This window comes from Thermobia domestica, chromosome 12 (assembly GCF_964235325.1).
Source record: "Thermobia domestica chromosome 12, izTheDome1.hap1.1, whole genome shotgun sequence".
NCBI lineage: Eukaryota > Metazoa > Arthropoda > Insecta > Zygentoma > Lepismatidae > Thermobia > Thermobia domestica.
The window spans coordinates 204,873,168-204,885,318 of NC_137465.1; the positions used below are offsets into that span (position 1 = coordinate 204,873,168).

The 12,151-nt window shown below is 36.1% G+C and overlaps 1 protein-coding gene across 7 annotated transcripts in view; it reads right to left on the bottom strand.

The window, feature by feature from the left end:
* Positions 1 to 12,151, bottom strand: part of NSD (Nuclear receptor binding SET domain protein) — a 136,619-nt gene that overhangs the window by 19,594 nt on the left and 104,874 nt on the right. For all 7 annotated transcript variants that reach the window (XM_081734597.1, XM_081734595.1, XM_081734593.1 and 4 more), the window contains 2 exons: positions 10,732 to 10,877; positions 10,194 to 10,345 (listed from right to left, as the gene is read on the bottom strand). In XM_081734597.1, coding sequence (XP_081590723.1) covers positions 10,194 to 10,345; positions 10,732 to 10,877 — 298 coding nt within the window. The remainder of the gene's footprint in view (positions 1 to 10,193; positions 10,346 to 10,731; positions 10,878 to 12,151) is intronic.

Below are 12,151 nucleotides of genomic sequence, written 5' to 3' on the forward strand. Positions count from 1 at the left end.
TAATTACGGAAAAAGAAAAATCAAAATGGCATGGCGAAAAATCAAAATAAGAGAAAAATTTCCTTAACTTTTATTAATGAATAAAGTAGAGATAATATGGGAAAAGAAAGCACTGAGGTCATGGATCGTCTCATCAGAACTAACTATAACGAACTATTCAAAAGTTACATATAAAGCTGTATGGCCAGGACTCTGCCTTTCTACATCTTTACACCTACGCCTCTCGCGCGACAGTTTTATCTTTATTTTTAGCCTTAGTTGCCTAAAAATAAAACTAAATTCAAATTTAGTCATTCAAGTTTAAACTCAACCAATCGAAATTCAATAAAGTTTTTTCATAACACCACAAAATTCTAGTAATTTGTAATGACAGTTTAATACTATGATGTTATAGCTGGTAGGCAGATATTATTGTGGTACCGTTTAGTATCTTACATAATTTGTTACAAAATAGTGTTTAATATTCTTTTATCTTCAGATATATAAATGTACAATTATTATGCTGCTGCCCGTGTTATGTAAAAATATGCATTATTGATGTTGCATGATGCTGCATGCTGTAAACAGCAAAAAATTTCTTAGAACAAGGGATTACTGTTTAATGTTTTTTGTAACTTCTATAATCATGATGCTACTGCTGTTTTTTTAAATGAAAGCTTTATCAAGCATTATTTGCATAACTTGTCAAAATATACAACGAGAGTAAATCGAATAGAGGTGCAAACTTTACATAATATCTTATAATTATTCACATGTACGCGCTACTCTTTTCTTGTCCTACGACACTTATTTGAATAACTAACTAAATAAAGGTGTCTATCAGTTAAATACTAAGCATTGGAACCTACGTATGAAGGTTAGTTCTAACTCTACTAATCAAAATTTTATGCAAGGTGATAAATGAATTGTGTGAGTGAAAAACATTTAAAATTGGTTTGTTGAGAAATTGTATTAATCACCAATATATTATCAATGTTGTGAAATTCTGATGTAAAAGCATGTTACTTTCTTTAAACAATTTACATTGATACAAGCCAACAGAATATGTACATTTTCATACAAAGCTGCAATATGAAGGCTAGTTATGCATTCAGATGAAAGGGTCTGCACCAATGACTAACTAACAACAAGAAAGGTAAATGTTCAATTAGTATACCCGAAATTGTGAGTAGCGATGGTAAAAGTTAAAAATGAAAGAAATCATTTCGTAAATGTTAATATTCACATTAAAAGTATTAGCCTAATGTTCATATTTAGCTCTTACGAAATAATTAATTTGTATCAAAAACTATTCGTACTTCGCGTAAATTGATCTTTACAAAAATTGATGTCTTACTTTCCTTGAGTAGAAAAGTTGAAAACTTTCTTTCTCCTGATTTCTCAAATAAATCAGATAAAAAAGACCAATGAGATAAAAGAAGTTTGTTAAGCTAAAAGTCCCTAAAACCCATTTTATGCGATGCAATTTTCTATACAATCTTGCATGCTAAGAGTCATGCGTTCAAATTATTTCGTGTAATAAAAATTAGAATTCAACTTTCCATAGTAAATTGCACGTGTTTCACCTTGTTCGGAGATAGAACATATGCAATCTACCATGGAAAGTTGGATTCTATTTTTTATTACAGGAAATAATTTGAATGCATGTCTCCTAATTTTGCATACTTAATTGCCTTGTCTAATATCGTCTAAAGTATACTTTACCCTAATTTTTACAAAAATCATCTGGGCATTTATATAAAAATTGACATTTAATACATGCTCTTATAATATTTTATTCACATCATTGTTCTCTAACAGTATTATTTTGTAGCACAGAAATTTTGCTTTTTCTTTCAATAGTAATTTACATTTACATTTTTGTTGCATTATTTGATGACGTCTCAGGTAGCATCAGTTATACCATTTCAGGGTTTCAGTTGTCAAAATTTTCACAATTATGTATTACTCATGTGTACTCCTTGTACTTTAGATTAAAAGTTCATTAATATAATTCCAAATGACATGACTACAAATGTTTCGTGTGCTCTTGTATTGTTTGCTTAATAGTAAAACAAATATTTTGGAATTAAAATGCCAAACATGTAAATTGTTTCCTTGTTGGTACTTCAAAATACAAAATGGCAATGATTGAAAAAAAATGTAAAAGATAAAGATAAAATGCTGTACTTTATTCCAATAATTGTAAATACCAGAATGCATAACTGTTTAAGACATGTTGCTACTATATTCCATAGATACCAAAGTGAAAACGAGAAAGTATTTGCGAGTAAATTTGTGGGATTAAAGCCTTGTAACAATGTTTGAGAACCATTGCCTCAGAACTGTTTCGAATTTTTATATTCAAACTTCGAACTAATATTAATATTACGATTCCAGAATCAACAGTGAGCTTCAAAATTTCAGTCTTGAAAACAGTTCCGAAATTCATACTTTTGAGCATTCCACAATTCCAAACTTTTGGAATGTTACGGAATTTGCGGAACATTCCGGAATTTCGAAACGTTCCGGAATTTCAAACCGTTCCGGAATTTCGGAACATTCCGGAATTTCGAAACGTTCCGGAATTTCGAAACATTCCGGAATTCCGAAACGTTCCGGAATTTCGGAACATTCCGGAATTCCGAAATTACGGAATTCCGGAACATTCCGGAATTAGATGAATTCCGAATTCCGGAATACGAAATCGAATTCCGAACACCCCTAGTATTTTCCCATATATCTTTTCAGAATCCTAGTTCTGACCAGGGCAGCTAGAGGGCAGTAACATCGAAAATGGCGTTCACCACAACAACGAAGCTCGTGCGTTTTACAATTTGCATAAACAAGCAGTTTTGTGAGAGTGCAACGTGATTTCAAACGACAATTTAATGCTGATCCACCCACACACAAATCCATTGTGAAGTGGGCATAGAACGTTTATTGAGACGGGGTGCATTTATGATCAAAGAAAAGGACATTCAGGGTGACGTCCAGTCTCCGAGGAAACTGTGGAGCACGTAAGAGCAGCCTTCGTACACAGCCCACAGAAGTCTACACGTAAAGCTAGCAGAGAATTGCAGATGCCACAAACAACAGTAAGCAAGATCTTACGCAAGCGTTTGCGGTGTTACCCCTACCGACTGCAGTTGGTTCAGAAGTTATACCCACAAGACAAGGTAAAGCGCCGTGAGTTCTGTGAGACTATGCAAAATTTCATGGAAAACGACGAAAACTTTCTGACGAAGATCATTTTCAGCGATGAAGCGACATTTCACTTAAGTGGAAAGGTGAATAGACACAATGTAAGGATATGGGGAACCCAGAATCCTCATGCAACTGTAAATGTGGAACTTGACTCACCGAAAATCAATGTTTTTTGAGCAGTATCAGAGCGTCGGGTGCACGGTCCGTTCTTCTTTCAGGAACAAACAATTACAGGTGAAAGTTACTTAGCATTGCTACGTAACTGGTTGATTCCGCAACTTAGTAATGCAGAGATAGAGGACTTCGTTCTACAAGATGGAGCGCCGGCACACTGGCATCGTGCTGTACGCAGGTTTCTAAACGAGAACCTCCCAAATCGATGGATAGGGCGTTCTAGAGTCAATGATCAAGTTCTTTGCAAGTGGCCTCCAAGATCACCTGACCTCATTGTTTGTGACTTCTTTCTGTGGGGATTTGTGAAGGACAAAGTGTATGCACCTCCACTACCTGCAACTCTGAATGATCTCCAAGAACGCATCAGTGATGCTGTCAACTCCATCACACCGGATATGCTTCACAACGTGTGGTTGGAGCTAGATTACCGCCTCGATATTTCCCGCGTTACAGGTGGCGCGCACATCGAGTGTTTGTGATTTCAATTATTGCTACAAAATTTTTTTTGAGTTTATGAGTCACTGTTCAAAATTTCAGCAAAATATTCCTTCGCATAGTAAATTTACACTAATTTGAAACCTGGGACTGTTTCTGTGCTCACCCTGTATTTGGTCGATAGTTAATCGATTTCGTCTAAATCCGCACTGATAATCTCCAATAATTTCATCTGCGTATGGGGTCAATCTTGCTAATAGAATGTTTGAAAGGATTTTATAGGATGTTGACAGAATAGAAATGCCTCGACACTTATTAGTCAGTTTTGTCGCCTTTCTTGGGAATTGGAACAATGATGATTCTTTCCACTCTTGTGGCAATTCTTCTTTGTTCGAGATAAGGAGAATGAGTTTGTGTATCTTGTTCCACAACTTTTCACCTCCCGCTAAAATTATCTCAGCCGGAATTTCGTCTACACCAGCAGATTTGTGTTTCTTCAATTTCTTTATAGCGATTTCTAATTCTATTCGGTTAGGTTCTGCGGTGTGTATTTCCCTTTCTCCACGCACATTAGTTTTTAGCTGAGTATTAAGCAAATCGTCAAAGAAATATTGCCATCTATTTAAGATGCTATCTGTATCAACGAAAACTGTTCCGTCAGCTTTCTTTAATATATAACCGCGATGTTGATAGCCTTTCTTAAATTCGTTGATCCGCTAATACATGTCCCAAATGTTTTTATTTTTACTATTATTATCATCTTCAAGTTCCTTAATTTTAGCTTTGAACAAGTTGGGTTTCTTTGTTCTAAATGTTTTGGAAATTCCCTGCCTGATGTCTACGAAATTTTGTATAGTTATTTCATTCGGATTTTGTAGTCAGCGTAATTTTCCCTGTTTACTCTTCTCCGCTAGTTTAATGCATTCCTAGTCGAACCATGGTTTGTTCCTACGTATATGCGCGTGTCCCATTTTTTTTTTCCCTGAAATTTTAACGCTATCCCTAATTTCAATCCAAATATCCTCAACACTAGTGCACTCCGAATCTTCCAAAACCGAGAATATATTCGAAACTTCAATCTGATATTCCTCTCTTGCCTGGTTCTCTTCTTTCTTTAAATCTCCCCGTTTTCAGTTATTAAATATTTCCTTTATTCAACTATAATTCATTCTTGTTATCGCTGCTACAGCTAGTGATCAGTGTCAAAATCAACCCCTCTAAACGACCGAACTCAATTATGCTAGATTGTCTTCTTCTATCTACTAAAAAGTGATCAATTTGATTATGTGTTTTTCCGTCTGGTGAGGTCCAAGTGTATTTATGAACGTTGCGATGTGGGAATTTTGTAGTCTTCACGATAAGGTTTTTGGATGTTACAAAGTTCACGAGTCTAACACTACTGTCATTACCTTCCTTATGTACTTTCGTTCCCTATAATCGGTTTGAAAATATCCTCTCGTCCTCCCTTTGCACTGAAATCCCCTAATAAAATTTTCATATGGTATCGCAGGAGTTGGTCATATATCCGTTCCACTTCTTCGTAAAAGCTGTCTTTTATATCGTCATCCTGATCTTCTGTTGGGGTATGTACATTTAAGGAAAATAATCACATCACCGATCCTTAAGAGTAATGAAAGTCTATCAGTAACAAATTTAATCCGCGTAATTGCTTATATTCGCTTGTAACGAAAAACCCTGTTCCTAATTGGTGACTTTTATTTCCTTCCCCGTAAAGGAACGTAAAATTTCCGCAATTCACAGATCCATTTTCTTCCCACCTAACTTCCTGAACTCCTACTAGCTCCATCCTGTATTTCTCTAACTCACTTGTTACAGACTTTAACGCGCCTACACTATAAAGACTTCTAATATTCCATGTTCCAAATCTCATGTCCATTTTCATTTGCTGAGGTCGTGTCAAATTATCAGTCCTGGTCCGAGGACTTTGTGAATATTTCTGAATAAGTGCCTTTTTTGACAAGATGAGGTTGTTAGCCTCACCCAAACCCCCAAGCTGGGTGACCACTCCTTGTCTGTTCGCTACAGTTTATGCAGTATGTTCGCAGCTAACTTCTATATCTAGAGGCCTTCTCCTCGATCCACAACATGAGGACGTGCCATGCCAGAACCCACATTAAAGGCAATGAAGCAATATATATATATATATATATATATATATATATATATATATATATATATATATATATATATATATATATATATACACAAATTAGGGAATGTTCCGATAAACGATTCATACGTTCTATCAGTGCTTCTAAACTGAAAGCGCTCACAGGTTTATCATACACACGAAAGTCTACTACAGGTTGGACGATCAGGTATTAGAGCAACGGGAGTCACATGGAACGGGAGTGTGAGGTACTGGCCTACGATGCCCTAATGAAGATTTGATAATCTTGATACGTCACAAGCACCAGAATTGAGACAAATTAGCTGCAATACATGGATATTCGATTTATTTATTCATTGAATGTTGAAATGTTTGCTGTTCTACTATTAACAGGTCTGCAGCCCCGAAAAACATCCTTACCGTTGACAGACGTGTGACATTACATCAGACTGGAGGTGGCAGTTGTTGCGCAACGGTGATTTTCTGTTCGACGCCCTCTGTCCGCAATTGCTGGAAATAGGAACATCAAACACGGCCCATAGATCGCCGCCGGATTGTTCTCCGGAAAAAAATTTATCTTGAGTCCATCGGATGGTGGACGACCGAGATATTGGTTTTAGAAGTCATGTACGACTCATCAGAATTGAGATACAGTTTATCACATGAACAAAAGTTTACACTAAATTTTATTAGAGGCATGTATCAACGAATTGGGAATATTCAGAATTTCACAATATGAATTTTGTAAGGTTACTTTATCGAAATTGAGTTATTGATGTAATAATTACACCACAATACATATGTAATATGTACACCCTCCATTCCAAAAGAAACCGAACGTTTTAAAAAAACAAAAAAGCAATGTACATTTTGGAACAAATCATTTTTATTAATCAATGTATTCCCCTTCTGCATCGATACACATATTTGCACGCTCCAACAAGTTGTCAAACGACTTCTCCATGTCCTTTATTGGAATGGTCTTTAGGACGGCGGTCGTCGCCTTCTCAATGGCATCAATCGATGCGTGCCACTTTCCTTTCATCGCCAAATGCAGTTTCGGGAACAGATAGAAATCGCACGGAGCGAGATCTGGTGAATAGGGCGGATGATGCAACCGAATAATGTGATTTTTGACCAAAAATTCAGTTACAAGTCGCGAACGATGTGATGGTGCATTATCGTCCAAAAGAGTCCAACTGCCGATTTCGCGATATTCGGGCCGAATACAACGAATTCTTGCCAGCAAACGCTTCATGACGCCCAAGTAAAACTCTCCAGTGACTGTCTGGCCGGGCTGAACAAATTCTTTGTGGATAATTCCTTTTGAATCGTAAAAACAAATCAGCATCACCTTAACTTTTGACTTCACCAAGCGACTTTTTTTGGGTGTTCCTTCATCCGGCGCTCTCCATTCAGCACTTTGCCGCTTTGTTTCGGGCTCATATTCAAAACACCACGTCTCGTCACCAGTTACAATCGATTTCAAGAAGTTTCGATCCTGCCGAGCACTTTTAACGATGTCTTTGCAATGCGAAATTCGATCAACTTTTTGGTCTTCGGTGAGTTTGTGTGGTACAAACCGCGAATTAACCTTCTTAAGGCCCAAAACTTCGGTCAAAATGCGGTATGCAATTGTTTGAGGAATGCCTAATTCCATTTCAATAACTTTCACCGACGATTTTTTGTTATGTTTGATGAATTCACGCACTTTTTCGATGTTTTCTTCCGATAATCCGGTTCTGGGACGGCCTGATCTTTCGTCATCATCCAGCATCTCTCTACCCGATTTGAATCGCCTGAACCACTCGTAAACTTGCGTACGGGATAGACACTCATCACCATATGCATTTTGTAGCATTTGGTGCGTTTCACTAAAAGTTTTACCCAGTTTAACACAAAACTCAATTGCAGCTCGTTGTTTGAAACTCATTTTCCGACCGATGTACACAACACACTGACAGTTGAAACGCAATAACTTTGTTGCCGTGCATCCAAATGTCATGACATTTATACCAGTTGTCAATGAGGGACTACGCCATCTACCGGTAAAATATTACAACAGATGGCACTAGTGGTACTATTTGTTTTCAAAAGTTCGGTTTCTTTTGGAATGGAGGGTGTATTACGAAAATATTGCTGAAACAAAACGTATTAGCAGACATTACAAAGAAACATGACACGAAATCAAATTTGACACATGTATTACATAGAATAATTTGACACATAAGTACAAGACAAGCCATCATAGTAAATTATATCAGAAAGTACAAGATAAATATTATATATATATATATATATGTGTATCTAATGTAATTACAGATAAACATACTGGTACAGTCCCAGGTAAGTAAGTTCAGTTGGTAATCTATTAGGCAAAAGTTTAATAGTCAGTGGAACTAAAATTATCATAACCAAAGACGCTGTCTTAGCTTATAATATGGACATTGACTCATCAAATTATTTAATCGCTATTTATTTATTTATTAATAAATGCGTAGTTACCTTTTATTTATTTATTTATTCTTCTTATGTATATATATCTCCTTCATATATTTCTTCTTTAATTACTTATTATATATAATCCATTTCCTTAGCATTCCATAACAACTCATCAATATCTTGTTGCTTTATTTATTATTCATTTCGTAGTATTTTTATTTTATCTTTTAGATAGTAATTAATTATGCATGTTGTAGATGATGAGATTCCATATGGTTATTTACTGTTGTTTCTCTTATTTTAAAATACGGAAATTATATTTAGTTCCATCGCTTTGAAAATACATTAGTAATATCATATTAGTAATGAATTATGTATATCTATCTAAATTGCTGTATCATCCTGGGATACTGAACATGATATTGAATGAAAACATGTTTTGTCGAAAGAACTGTTGATTTAGTTGTTAGGCCTAAAACTGAGAATTCCAGTTAGTCTTATTATTTCATTAAATTTAGTACAGATTCATTTTGGGGAAAGATTATGTATTCAGGAGGCTTCACCTCCTGGACAAGATTAAACTGCTTAGCTAAACATCATTTTGTAATGTTCGCCTTCAAATAGCTTTAAATATAATAAAAAAATACAAGCTACCGGTGGTTTTGCTTCGTAGCTATAATTCCATTTTTGGTACTCACAAAGTCCATCAAATTTCCATCTAACTTGAATTTAATAAATTTTTTGGAATTATATTTCTCCTTCCAATAACAAAACCACAGAATGTACGAAGTTGCTTAAAAATTGACGTTTCACTAAGAAGACTCAAACTTTATACATTACAAAACCATTTTTTTATACGTATATTATTTAAATTTTAACTTGCTTTTCTCCTTTTCGTATTCAGGTGCAGAATTTATACACATATCACCTAATGTTTGAAAACACTATTATAACTAGAAAACAAATTAGAAGTTCATTCCTATAAACTGGATTAATATTACAACAAAACTTGAAACAACTAAAACATGAAAGTAAATAAATAAAATAAACTTAAATATCAACATAAATATGAAATCGTACTGACATAACAATTGTGCAGATTTATAATGATGATGACAACTGTACAGGTTCACTTTAGTGGAGCAGTACACACTTGTAGCTTTCCCAAGAAGCAATGGGTTTGTATGTGAATGCAAAACGAAGAAAAAAAACGCAATATATAGGATTTAGCGTTCTTTTAGTAGCAAGGTTACATGAGACTTGGACCTACAGCTTAACATGGGATCCGAACCACGATCTCCCATCCCGAAAAAGCGCACGCTAACCGTATAGCTTCGTGAGAGCTTCCAATATACGGAGATATATGTGGAACACAACAAAAACAACGTTTGCGATAGACAACAAACCTAATGCTATGGTATCAACTGATTTATGATTTTTCTCGCAATATTTATAACACTCTGGTTGTAACAGCAATCACAGTCATGTCATTCATTCAATAAACACAGCGAAAACATCTAAAGGAATTCTAAGAAAATTTGAAGGTTCAAGTGAAAAAAAAGAGCGCGAAATAAACAAAGTTCTGGACCTTCAAAAATCAGCAGCAAGGTTGGCATACAATAACTCTTGAAGATGTTTCTAACTCTGGCGAGGGGGAAAAAAAAAGTTACTGTGCAGTCAGAAAAACAAAATTTTACCGAAAGTTTTGTAAGTGGGTTTGCTTAAGTCGCTCTCGTATTAATAGTTCTGTACAACTTTCTACTCATTATTTCGGTTAAGCTTTTATTTAAGAATTTGAGTTATTTAAAACTACGATACAGCTTACCTTTCTTAATGTCAGTCTGTGCTCTTAGTCCCCAGCCTCTGGCATCTGTTTTATATGGCTCTAAAGGAGGATAAATGCGTTTCTGGAACCGCTGATTCCAACATTTCTCTTTGGCAGGACACACTTCAGGATGGCATTCCACCATCAGGATTCTAAGCGAAGGAAGGAATATCAATAATGATTAAACTAAAAAATCGGAGAAAGTACTAAACTTATTTTAACACGAGTGGACAGAAACATCTTTCCTATTGAAAACTCTCAATTGTTGTTATATGTACAAAACCTCAAGTTTCTTTGTAGTATTATCCGTACGTTCATAGATGCATCATTGCCATTATTCCAAATTCGATTGGTAGTGAACAAATATTTAATGGCGTTCACATTTCATTTCCTGGAGATGAAAAAACAGAATGAATAAAAAAGAAATTTGTTAGATCTGAATCAAGTTAGATTTGTGTGTGTGTGTGTGAATACTTCACAAGCTTTATCTTGTAGAATTAAATACATATGTATTGGCATACTACGGTATTTAACATACCTGTTAAGACAGTTACTATCAGGTCCACACGGAGTTTCTGAATTTGGGTCACAGTCACAGGGTGTAAGCTGTGATGGGTCCACATCACACAATCGAACAGGAGCGATAGCTTTGTTGCACTTGATCTTTACGTACGGCGGAGGTTTCTGAAAATTAAAAAAAAAAAAAAAATGAAAGTGAACAGTGTGTGTGTGTGTATGAGTAAAAGAGATAAAGAAAGAGTTCAAAGAAAGGAATATAATGAATTACCAGAAAACAGACATAATCATACACTAAAAAGCGCTTTCGCTAAAAACTGCACTCAATCAATGAGTTTAGTAGTTTCATTACTTCCGTTGTCGACGTAAGTCCAAGGTTTCAAAAGTCATATTTTCGCTTCCAAACAAAACATATGCTAGCTAAAGAAAACATAGGTTGTGCATGTTTCACTTGATCCATATACTATTATACGGAGTAGAAGTGACTGACTCTCATCGCCCAGGTCATGTCACCATAGAAGATTGATGAGCAGATTTTGATATCTCACCTCCCTCAGGACCATGGAACCACGTCGGTTTCCTTCGATGTGAGCAGCATGTCTTGCCAATAGCTTTTCACCGTAACTTCCACTGTAGGAAGCTCCGTTCAAGTACTGGAACGGGAATCTTGAGCCACCATTCGTAGAGATTTTTCAGAGGTCACGGACAGTGATGACATGGCGAGATGCAAGTGCTCTTTCCAATAGGTCAAACCGCAAAAATCCATGGGACTGGCATCAAATGACTTCACTGGTATGTTCTGGAATGGAAAAGTCTAGATGCCGGTGCCTGCAAAAATCTGTGTAGAACGGAATGTATGTGATGAGGTCTTATCCATATGCCTACGGGCTTAACTTATTGCATTTCCATACAAATAGGGCAGATCTGTATAAATTGGTGTGAGGATATGTTGCTGATAAAATGTGGAGTTGATTTTGCAGCTTTTAGGCACCTGCTGAATCGTTAACTTGTGACAATCAGAAATCCCTTCGAGAAACTTGCTTTGCACTGACGGATGAAGTCAGGAAGGGTTTTTGCGTCTCTGGGATATACCTTACGACTCGAATTTTGCCACACACTGATAGATAAAATATATGCTTCATTGAGTGTGGCAACAAACTTCCACTTTTCCCCGTATAGATGCCGTTCGTAGAGGCAGCTGCAATGGGTCTTTCTCTTCCTCCGATGGCCCGGACGCCATTTGAAGCTTTACTTTGCCACATAGGTTGCAGCTCAACAGTTGACTGTGTCACATGCAATCGTCTTGCTATCACATGTTGTGTAGGACGGTTTTCCTGCAGGGCCATTCAGCGCAACTTCTGAGCTACAAGTGGAGTCACCGCAATACAAGGTCGCTTTCTTTTCCCTTTATTAGGTGAATGAAATATTGGAATGTCGTGGTG